The sequence below is a fragment of the Haliotis rufescens genome, unplaced genomic scaffold, assembly GCF_023055435.1.
Source record: "Haliotis rufescens isolate VD_foot unplaced genomic scaffold, xgHalRufe1.0.p SCAF_28, whole genome shotgun sequence".
NCBI lineage: Eukaryota > Metazoa > Mollusca > Gastropoda > Lepetellida > Haliotidae > Haliotis > Haliotis rufescens.
In genome coordinates, this window is record NW_025963979.1 from 4287824 (window position 1) to 4299936 (window position 12113).

General features: G+C 37.5%; 1 protein-coding gene across 1 annotated transcript; it reads right to left on the reverse strand.

The window, feature by feature from the left end:
* Positions 1–576: 576 nt before the first annotated feature.
* Positions 577–11834, reverse strand: LOC124139828 (glutamate receptor-like). The gene is made up of 10 exons (XM_046507201.2): positions 10186–11834; positions 9617–9825; positions 8572–8727; positions 7932–8123; positions 6778–6884; positions 5510–5600; positions 3955–4282; positions 3386–3603; positions 2873–3138; positions 577–2647 (listed from the first exon to the last, which is right to left on the reverse strand). Exons 1-10 carry the CDS (start codon positions 10235–10237, stop codon positions 2437–2439), a joined length of 1830 nt encoding a protein of 609 aa, XP_046363157.1. The 5' UTR covers positions 10238–11834; the 3' UTR covers positions 577–2436.
* Positions 11835–12113: the final 279 nt, after the last annotated feature.

Below are 12113 nucleotides of genomic sequence, written 5' to 3' on the forward strand. Positions count from 1 at the left end.
CGTGACGATACTCGTGGACGTGTTCGGTTAATGGTGTTGCCAGCCTGTTGACAACCAAAACCATTAAGCATCAAGAATTACAATTGGTCACAACCGCACATTTCAAACAGGCGTGATATTTATGAGGTTTGGCCGTCAACAAAGTTGCTTTTCACCGTTAACACACTTCAGTCATTTAGCCTGTAAATTGACGTGTACTGTGAATATATGTGACGAATTTCTTTCTCATAGGATTTTATGCATGTAATGACCGGGATGCATGTGCAGTTTTAGGGTCATCATTGGTAATCACCACAAAGCATTTGCACATGCGATTATCATGCATGATTCCGAAACATCCATAGCAATATAAGGAAGAGATTTTATGGATGTCAACTTCTTTATTATGAGGAACTCAACGTTTCAGAGCATATGCTTACTCCTTCACCAGGTGAATGAATGCCATGAGGCCATGAGTAAGCATATACTCCAAGACGTTTTGCTCCTCATAATAAAGAAGTTGACATCCATAAATTCTCTTCCTTATATGACTTCTAAATGCCTTTCAAAGACCTAATACCAATATACTTTTAATGCGATTATTTTAAGCTGCACAATATTTTTTCCGCTAGTATATTATTCCTACTTAGGGGGTCATGGAACCTAGTTGTTTATGGTACTGCAATTCGCTGGGTAGAACTGTGTCACTCAGGCTTGCCAGTAACCTATGGTCGTGGGTTCGAATCCAAGATTTGCCCTGATAATGTTTGTAGATTTATCAGCACCACACACTTGATCGTGTGTTTCACCAAACGTGGTAAACGTCAGAGACTTGCATATGCATCACTGGGGTTTTCCTCCCAAATCGAGCTGAGAGTGGCGGTAACCACAACAAAGTCACAATTCAAGAAATAATTTCTCCGTTATTAATGTGACACTGATGTAATTCAAACACTGTTCAAAGTGGCGTTACATCCAACTCACTCTCTCCCTCAATAATCCTACTTTATATACGTTTACAGAATTTGTGGCAACTGTTCGTAGCCTTTCGATGCGGAATTGTTCATTTATTTTTAATTCCATGTTACTTAAAATCTAATTTGCTACCGAACAACAAATCTATATTTACTATGGGCCTATAGTCTTTCAGTAATGAAATACATCATTCATTTTTCACATTTTTCTGACTTCATAAATCGTTGATATATTTTAGGTGGGTTTGCAATATGTGCTGTTATCCCTTCATTCCTGATCATACATATTCTTGGTTTTACCAAAAGGCTAAATATAGCAACAATCCTATGTCGTGTCTTGAATAATGATTTACCAAACCATTTTTTGCATAAGAAGAACATGTAAAAATGCATTATAGGGAAATAATTAAGAAATAGTCTTAAGAAAGAGAAACCAAACTTTTGTTAGATGAAGTAACACACATTTACTGCACATATGAACACTTGAAGTAATGCCATAATGCAAATAGGACAACAGTGGACACGTGTCCAATATGAAGAAATTACACGGAAAATGACGAACATCAAGGTAATGAGAACTCAACATATCTGGTATCTAGTGTCCACCATAAGCATCAAGTATCCCCTGCCGATACGACCAACACATCGGTGAATGTTAGCTAGCTCGGCCTTTAGTAGATGTGCAAGCTGTTGCAGGGTCCGTGGTTCAGGATGTCGTCGTACGAGGCGACGCGGATCAAAACTGATTATTCAAAGGGCCATGGGAGGATTTGTACACTATAGTTCCGTAGGTATGCTGCTGCCACGTGTGTTGTTTGGGGTCGAATTGTGTTGTAGAAAGATGAGCGTGGTTCCTTGTGTAACCTACGGCTGTAGCAGTTCATCACACTAGCATTAGGCTGTTAATTTGCACCAGGTTTGTTCGACCAGTGTGGGAGACTCAGTCCAGATCATTTCGCTTCCACCGTCAAATCTGTCGACCAACCCTATGGAATCGGTGGCAAATTTTGATGATGACGACGTACACCCTTGACACGTCGCTGAACCAAACAGTCCCCCATCGCTGGTTAAGCCATATATTGCGTAACATCACCGTTGTCGCAGCTAACTTGTTCACATTTGCTGGAAATAACATAGCCGTATGAAGTGGTCCTGGGCGGAGTCGGCATGACGTGGGTTGGACACGTGATGTCTCATGCTGATGTAACCAATACAAAGTGCTTTCGGACATATTGATTAACCAAGGGCGCAATAGTCAGAACATTCAACTTTGCCCAACACGTGACTTAGGTTCACTGACAACGCACGTTTAAAATGCTGAAAATGCAATTTCACTCCAGAAATTGTAGGGACTTTCTTTTTCATATCTGACGGTAGTCAAATGGGTGTACATATTGAATTTCTTACTACGTTTCACCTGAAGACGATTTCATGTGTGCATTTAACCTGTTGTGTAGTATGTAGGTAAGATTTTAACATTATTTTATGTTCGCCTAAGCTTTTTGATAATGAGCTCTGTTCCAAGAATACACGCAGCTAGTATAATTCCGGCAGCACATGCTACCAAAGCACTTTGCAATTTAGCTATGGTTAGTGGTTTTACTTGCGTCGAAGTATCATGAATCTCTTGCTTATTGGTACTCCACTTTTTGGTCCAGCCATCAAGCATTCCATTATCATACAGTAACATGAGTCTGAAAATAGAAATGAAAAGTAAGATTCAAATTAGTATCTGTCCATGTCTATCATTATTTACGATGAATGCGTCTGCATGGTGTAGATGTTTAAGCTTGGCCACAAATATGTTCCCTCTTCGGCAGCTTTGAGTCAACAATCATTTTGGATTAGATATGTGACAAAATCCCTTATTGCAAACGAATAATATACATGATGTTATTCATGGTGCAAAATCTACATACTTCTCTGAAAACAGATCAGCAAGCGGCGAGTTGAGAGGAAAAGGCAAGCTCAGTCCTATGTTGATTACGATTCCTTTCATTACTCTCAAGTCCTTTATTTCTTGTTCGATTGCAGCTATGACAGTTTCCACTTCAATTAGAGCATGGTTTCCAGACTGAAGGAGTTTTATAAATTCTTGATGCTCGTTTAAGGAACTGACGATTTCGGTGGTTCTACTTGCGACAGCCTTTTTCCATAAAGCCTTCATAATAGAGTCGTTAGAATGCTGCCAAAATAAGAATTATCAGATTCATTTAAATAAAATAGTATGTGTATATTCGGTAAGTTTAATGCGTTTGGAATTAAGGGTTTTTGTACATGTGTAAAATGTTAACCGTTCCATTCGTATCCCACTTTTAATCATATATTCATGTGCCAGTGAAAGACGTTACACCTATATTTGAATTAATGCTGCCAAACATGTTAGACATGGGAAACATGGGTAACTATGAATATGCTATTCAGACCCCTACCTTCACCGCATCTTCAATGTATGATCCTCTTGGTACACTTAATGAGAATTCAGTGTTTGTGGCGAGTTCTTCTAGATTTTTAAAAGGCACCTTTTCTCTAACCACAGCGAGGATTGATATGAGATTCCCCATGTATACAGACGTGATGACTATACAGAAAAACCACCAGAATGTGTAAAAGACACGGCTCGGTAATTTCCTAGGTAGATATGACAACCCTAAAATAGAAACAATATTTAATATCATATATTTAGCAATTATTTTTTTATGGACTACTCTACTAAGATTCATGTTTATGCCATATGGCGTCAAACATTAAAGAAGAAAGGTTTTAGTTTGGATTCATAGAATTTATGATTTGATATTACTGGTAAGCTATATAAGAAAAAACCTGAAATACTTTTTAACACTGTGTACTTTCTATGAACGAGGTAATATACTAAGTAAGGATAAGAATGTATGGATGAACAACTTCTTTATTACAATTAAGAGTAATAAAGAAGTTGTTCATCCATAATTTTACTTAGTACTCCAACTTCTAAATGCCTTTCAAAGAAGAGATAATATACCTTGACGCAATGGCACCTGGATCGCGATAATGATACTTAACATCGTTGTCGATGAGCTGGGTGGTTTTCTTCTGTGCCCAACGTCTCGAGGTCCAACGTCAATTTCCTCCATTACTTTGAAAAGTCCCATACACCATAACATGGCACATATACCGTATAAATAAACTTCCAGACTAAAGCAGGACAAAAGTGAAAGCCAGGCTGTTTCTTCATCTTTGGGTTTCTTGTACAGTACACGATATGCTGAGAACTGTATCATGTATGAGTATGTTACTACCGTTGACCTCTCCATTGTTATGCCAAATGGCACCCCGGAAAGATCAGCTTCCTGCAAACAAGCACATAAGCAGCCACTGTGAGTGTATCAAACGTGTTAAGCTATGAATGTTCCCTTTTCCTTGTAAATCTCTCCTACTGCCCTACTCTCAGGCTGTTATCTTTTTCCGTCATGTAAATGTAAATCTCTTCTCCTGCCAAGCTATTATGTTTTCCTTCATGTAAATCTCTCCTCCTGCCCCACTCTCAGATTATTATGTTTTCCTTCATGTAAATGTAAATCTCTTCTCCTGCCCCACTCTCAGATTATTATGTTTTCCTTCATGTAAATGTAAATCTCTTCTCCTGCCCCACTCTCATATTATTATGTTTTCCTTCATGTAAATGTTAATCTCTTCTCCTGCCCCACTCTCAGACTACTATGTTTTCCTTCATGTAAATGTAAATGTCTTCTACAGCCCCACTCTAGCCGCGAATAGCTGGAATATTGCTGTTGCGGCTTAAAGCAACATTTACTCACTCACTCACTCTACAGCCCCACTGTCAGGCTAATATGTTTCTCATCGCGTAAATATAATTCTCTTATCCTGCCCCACTCTCAGACTAGTATGTTTTCCTTCATGTAAATGTAAATCTCTTCTCCCGCCAAGCAATTATGTTTTCCTTCATGTAAATGTAAATCGCTCCTACTGCCTTACTGTAAATTTATTATGTTTTCCTTCACATGTAAATGTAAAGCTCTTCTACTGCTCCACTGTCAGTCTATGTATGCCTTACTTCATGTAAATCTCTTCCGCTGCCTTCTGTCAGGCTATACTATGCTTCCTTGTAGCAAAAATATGTATCAGTTCAATTGTTTTTCCTGATATTATGAAAATATGTTTTGCTGTGTAAGCCTTCCAGGTTGATTTTTTTATTGTTCGATGGTTTGTCATGGTTATATTTCCTATTTGTGATTGTCTTTGACTACCCTACCGTTTGTCACGCTCTGTGTGTTTTCCTATACGTAAATCCTACGTTTTCTACGGGCTATAGATACCTGGTTTCCTGCATGTAAACATGGTTTGACAGTCCTGTTTGTCAGACCATGTATGACTTCCTACACGAAAACCTCCTTTACAGTTCTATAGGTTGGCAGTGTGTTTTTTACCCTGCAAAAAAACTTCCAGCATACATTGTGCTTCCACAAATGTGTAATTGCATGTAGAAAAGAGTTTTAAATTCTTCAGACTGTGATCTTAATTAAAACAATTGACAGTGTAACATTGAAACTGCTCACATTGCGGGCTATCATGCCTAGTAATCCACTCCATGATGTGTTGGGAAGCCGCTTACCCCACGATGTAACAGATGGCTCAATAAACACATAACTGAAATCATATGTAGTAGTTTGTTTACAATGCATCATGCAACAATGCAACAGAGAACATAGACCAATTAAATGACATTGAACAACTATTTTATATCTAAAAGCGCACAAAATCACAAAAAGGGGTAAACAATACATGTGGGTATATGCTTATTCAGCAGAGTATTAAATTATTTAAATACATAACCATATTCCTTTTAAAGATTGAATTTACCCTGGTGTTTTAGTTCGATTGAGCGTGGGTCTCTGAAGTTATTTTAAGATGTCATAATTCATTACATTTAAATTTGCGCGTCCGCCCGGAGAGCGGAAGGTCCGGGGTTCGATACCCGGTCGCGTCATTCCAAAAGACGTTTAAAGATGGTACTTGCTGTTACCCTGTCTGGCACTAGACCGCCTTCGTAGTCTAATGGTAAAGAGTCCGCCCGGAGAGCGGAATGTCCGGGGGTGTCGATCCCCGACCGCGTCATACCAAAATATGTTAAAAGCTGGTACTTGCCGTTACCCTGTCTGGCGCTCGGCATTAAGGGGCTAAAACAAGGACTGGTCGGCTCGGAGTCAACATCTGTGTCTGAGTGGGGAATTCATGTTAAACTGCGGCATGGTATCTCAGTGGGCTGGCACTATAAACCGGCATCAGTCCGGACTAGTACAAGCAGCCACACAAACACAAACGTGCATGGACGTCGCTATAATCTTGGACGCGACGTTAAACTCCATTTCACTTCACCACACCACATTTGAATTGGCAGGTTATAGATACTGACTATCAGTTTTGGTGTCTGTATCTCATGTAATCGTACGTTCATGTGTACAAATATAAAGGGGTAATAGATATACATAAAAACTACTTCAGACTCCCAGAGCTCTCTTGATCAATGTATTGTGTTTGCAATGAATGCTGAAGAAGTCAAATAGTCTATATCACGGAACTACAGTCTATATTATTCATATTCAGTGTATGACCACATTTTCTGTTTACCATTAGTAAACAGTAATAATCGTATACAACCTATTATGGTTAACGATTTCATATATTTTTACTTTGTAACTTTACCAATAACGTTTACAAGAAAATAATACATTTGAAACATGAGTGTACCGAGGATGTGTACTGGAACAGTTAAAATAGTGATGAGTTCAAAACAGTCTTTGACAAACTAAGCAGTACTACTCACCTAAAGTTGAGAAATGCCGCTAGACTGTCAAAAAGATCCCTGCACACATGGGTGTATGTTACAGGGTGAAGCTTTGGAGATTGCACTTTCTTACAGTAATCAACCCACTGAAATATATGGCACGTGGTGATCGTATGTTTCCAACATACCAGCAATTTAGAATTTAGATAAAGTCGAATTACGGATGTTTTCACTTATCTGATCAAGGGGCAAAAAAAGTCTTGAAACGTTGTAACAAACAATAAAGAAGTTTTTATCCATAAATGTTTAATGTCTTCATCTGTTTTCAACTTCTGTATGCCTGTCAAAGAATTAACCTCTCCGGTTGTATATACATAGCTAACAAAAGAAATACCAGACAATATGACTCAGACCTGCAGACATAAGCACATTTATTGACATTTAGATGCATAGCCTGTTTTCAAACTAAACAGTATATATATTGTTAGTCTGATAGTTTGCGATGTGGTCACGTCTACGTTTGAATACAGCCACTGTGGCATTGCCTATGTATTGATATATAACGCACATACTTTGCCTGCCACTGTCGAATAGAGTATCTACCGTGTGTATCTGTTTAACTGGTCATTACAGAAATCAGATGAAATACATACAATTTCTATGTATATGAAGATGTTTCGTTATACCTAAATATCATACTCTTTTGATTGTCTTGAAAAACATATATTATCTAAACGAATCGTCTTTTACAAACAATCTGTGAGATTAAATATAATTAGCCTGTCCAGAAGGTTCAACTCAAAACAGAGGCATTTTCATCAGTTAAAGAGTGTTGCTGAAATGCCTGCCTTAGGTAAGGTTAAAAAACTTTTAGGCCGACCAGTTTGTAATAATGTGTCTGGAAACAGAGATCATACAGGAATTATGCTCAATTAACTAAAACTCAAATACACTATTTCCAAAGTATTCCATAAGCTACAAGGTTGAATGGATGATAACTACAAAGTTGCTTGCAGTTCAACTTGCACATTGAAACTAGTACTGTTATAGCCTTGATCATCATTCAATCATTACTACATCATATTGTAGGCATTATATCAACATGTCTATTTACTTAGGGAGATATCTGTATGCTAGACAAAGACTTTCCCTTTGGGTGTTATCTGCACAGAGAACATCGTGTAGAAACTCACCTCTAAAACAACAATAGTAAGCTTTCTACCGTTTAATCCCCTTCGTGCATTTGGAAAAATTGATATATAGCTTGTTGATGTGTTGGTTACATTGCACGGTTCACCAATGCGTGTCCACTCTCGTCCAGTGCTTGTCCACTGCAGCGTCATCACATGTGTGCAAGTGAAACTGGAACTATTCTGATTCTGCACCTTGTTTAATAAGATATTATTGTTTTTAAATAATCTTACGAAATTTACAGCCATATTTGTCACGAAGCATTTAAGGTCAATAAACACATTCTTTCCGTTGATTCATTTAGTTTGATTTAGTACATGGTCTTGTTCTGGTGGTATTTATATGCGGTTGACTTGAACTATGAAAATGATACCGAAATCTTGGTTTACGGATTTCAAACTCATTTCAAAAGTGAGGGAGGCCAATTTACAAAAAAAAAGCCTGAGAGATTGTTTATACTTGAATTTTGTCCTAAACCAAGAAATAAAAATATGTTGCCTAATCACTGACTACAGAAACTTATAGATGAAGATAATTGAGATTTGCCGTATAAACAAATGTGTAGATATCATTCGGTAATGTTTATCAAACATTTACATCAATCTGATTTTGTCTAATTAGTGTTGCCGAATACAAACTTACCTGAGACAAGATCAGCTTAATCGCAAAAGCCACATTATCGATTTCAGTGTCGATAGCACGGGGCAATGATGTGGCCTGGTAAGGGTGAACGAAAAGCCATTTTGAGAAATGTCGGAAAAGCGCTCGTTTGCCATATCTTCTGTCTTTGTCTGAAACCTTGCAGTTATTGAAAACGTGTAAATACAATACTGCTTCCTTCAAAGCATCTTTACCAATAGTCTAATCAATCTCGATCTTTATGGTCGAAAATATAAATATAATTATGGTAATCGGCGGAACAGGTCACCAAGTTTATGTAAAGTACAGGTGAATACCTTGGTCCAGTTCCATAAAGGGCTACAACTGTTGTAAGTCAACCTTAATGTCTAGGAATTTAGTGTCTTAGCACTAAGATCGCTTTGCGGTGCTTTACATGAGTTTCGGATGTATTTGTTCACCCAGATATATATTTTTTAGCAATATGCTTTTCCAGAGACGTTAAAAGATGGTAGCTGTTTTGTAACCCTGCCTTGTCCACGGCATCAACAAGGAGAGGCATGAACAACTCGCTATCTAAGTGGAATTATATTGAGGGAGACGTCAAACCCAATTTCAATTCCCCTCAAAGTCAAAGTGAGCCGACTGTTATATAATATAATATCGTGAGTCTAAAATGATCATCGAGAATGTGTTAAACATTAGATATCCAACATGTATATCATTCTGTTGACAAACATTGTTCCTTGTCGTTCCAAAGAAGCCGGGAACTTTCAACGTGCGGATAGTTTGAAAAATCTCTTCTGGGTAGAAAATACAGTTTTGATATTACAAGTATTTTAGTAAACATTCCCATAAGTTCTTGCACCAGTTGTCTTGCTTTCAGGGGAGATTGTTTTCAAGATTCAACAATGTGAATATTCAATGAATATGAAAGAGTAATCTTTGCATTACGACGCCTCACCAATCATGCAGGTATAAATTCGAGAAATGACATCATATGTAGCCCCAAGAAATATAATGGACCATATATACTTGGCATAAGCAGAAAAAGAGACAATTTACATACCATATCAGTAATGCCACTCAAGCAATCACTTGTTCTCTCACAGATTACAATAAAATTGAGTTGTTTACGGTAAATGCTGATTTTGTTCTTTTGTATGATAGTAGTCGTGACTGTTGTAAGAAAGTCGTCAAGGTTGGCCAGAGATACGGACATCAAGGTCATCCTTTTGTCACGTGCCCATTCTTCTATAGTGTTTGTTGTTTCCATGCCTGTAACATTGTATGAGACAAATGCAGAAAGTTTGCCTTGCCTATGAAATGCAATCTTGCGTCGATGATGACTTATTCGCGAATGTACGTAAACCTTTAATATGTTAATCTAAGAAATAATTGTCGGGTGCATTTAATATGTCCGCTAGAGACGAGGAACAACATATTCATAATATGAGAGTGCGTGAGTTCAAATTTTCCGTCGTATTAGCAAATCTTTCACAATAAATTATCATATATAGATGTCTTTATAACTCTATTATCCATCTAGGATACAGGTAAGACGGATATTAACTAAATAATCCAAATCATAGGTAACACAAATAAGCGCATTTATATGTATCTGATTGCATCACTTACATATTGAATCCCCATGAATGTACACCAGTGTGGAGCCAATGTCTAGAGTCATCAAATTCAATAAACCGCTCAGCTCTGGGCCTCCAAACAATGACTTGTGTGAAGCTGTTGAAGACAGGATATTTGTATTTGTATGTACGTGATGTTTTCACTGCATAAACTGCTACCCTAAAGCATCGTTTAAGTAGGTCACAGAACATGAGAGAGAACTGTGACTGGTACGTTTTATCAATACCGCTATTCCATACAGTTTATCTTATAGTTTCAGTTACACGACATACTGTACACGAACACGCCTTGCGATACAGTGTAATGTTCCTTATGGTATATAAAGATATATCAGATCCTTCCATCACGAACGATAAATGTAAGCGTTCCCATCAAGCATGTTATACTTGAATTGTCTCTCTCTGCACATCGTTTACAATGTTTTCGCTCTCATATATGTTTGAAACAAACGTCATTTTCCATTACAACATTAGAACCCCAACGGTAATAAATACAAATTTTATTATATATTATCCTTATTTTATCAATACGATAACACTACACTCACGTTATTAAATTACAGTTTTCCCTAAATGTGAGGCACGCACAGAATGTCTGTAAGCAAATAATCGTATGAAAAAATACTTACCTGCTGTGTTCATAACATAGCCTCTTGAAATCATCAAACATGCGGTGATTATAATTGCAAGTTTTGACACCAACATGTTTCATGCAACGTCTTTATCAACGTGTCCTAAAGATATTGACCTTCAAAGATAGTGCTCGGACTTCCAGTAGCTTATAGCTGCACATACGGCAGGTATGGATTGTGGCCTGGGCAGTATGCGGAAATGTGAATACCTCCATATATATGTGTGTGTGTGTGTGTGTTAACTACTCTCTTCAGTAAATAGTTCAGCTTAATGCAACACAGATCGTTAAGAAGATGTTGAGGGAGCACGTGCAGATACGAATTTATCTGCCATACTATTTATCTATCAATAAACTTTTGAACACACAACAAATATTAATTTCTGTAGGTGAAAGTAAAACAAAGCCATGTAAGGTAATCTGATCCCATCCGTACATTAGTAACATGAGAGACTAGTGAATAAGCTGTGCCTAACGCCACTTTAAGCCAGGAGCAGGGGTTTAGTGTCATTAAACAAACCAAGGATTCTAACCCACTTTAAGCTCAGAAGATTCCCGAAACATCAGGGTCATGTAATTAACTACAAACTAATTATTCAAACATACACATCACAATACATATACAATACATATATACAATCTGCAAACAGTGAGAAATATTGCCCTTATTATTGCCACACATGGTTTAAAATATTCTTTATGTTATATAAAATATCTTTAATAGAAACATGCGTCATTACTCCATCAATATCATTGTTATCTGCACAAAAACAACAATGCTAACATTTCATGATCTTCCATCTCTATTTTGAAACACGTTTCATTTTTGTTTTGTTTAACGACGCACTCATGTGCCTGCATGATAAAGAAAATTTGGAAATATGGAAACTTCTGAGATATCAAAAGTTGATTCGCGAGTAGGCGTTTATAAGATTTGTTTGTTTGTTTTTTGTTTAATGCCGGACTCAACAATATTCCAACTATATGACGGGGGTCTGTAAATAATCGAGTCTTGACCAGACAATCCAATGATTGACATCATGAGCATCGATCCACGCAAATGGGATACGATGACATGCATCAACCAAGTCAGCGAGTCAGACCACCCGATCCCGTTAGTCGCCTCTTACGACAAGCATAGTCGCCTTTTACGGCAAGCAAGGGTTGCTGAAGACCTATTCTACCCAGGATCTTCACGGGTCGACACACGTTTAAATATCATGAGTATCTATTTGAATCGAATAGAATAAGATGACATGGTGAAAAGAATCCTTAGCAAACGTATTATA

Bases quoted from the DNA above. Each gene is read 5' to 3' on its own strand.
- LOC124139828 (XM_046507201.2), bottom strand. From the start codon at position 10,237: ATGACTCTAGACATTGGCTCCACACTGGTGTACATTCATGGGGATTCA. The intron at 3,604-3,954 runs GTATATTATCTC...TTTCTATTTTAG, and splicing joins CCAGGTGCCATTGCGTCAAG to GGTTGTCATATCTACCTAGG. The intron at 2,648-2,872 runs GTATGTAGATTT...TTCTATTTTCAG, and splicing joins GCTGATCTGTTTTCAGAGAA to ACTCATGTTACTGTATGATA.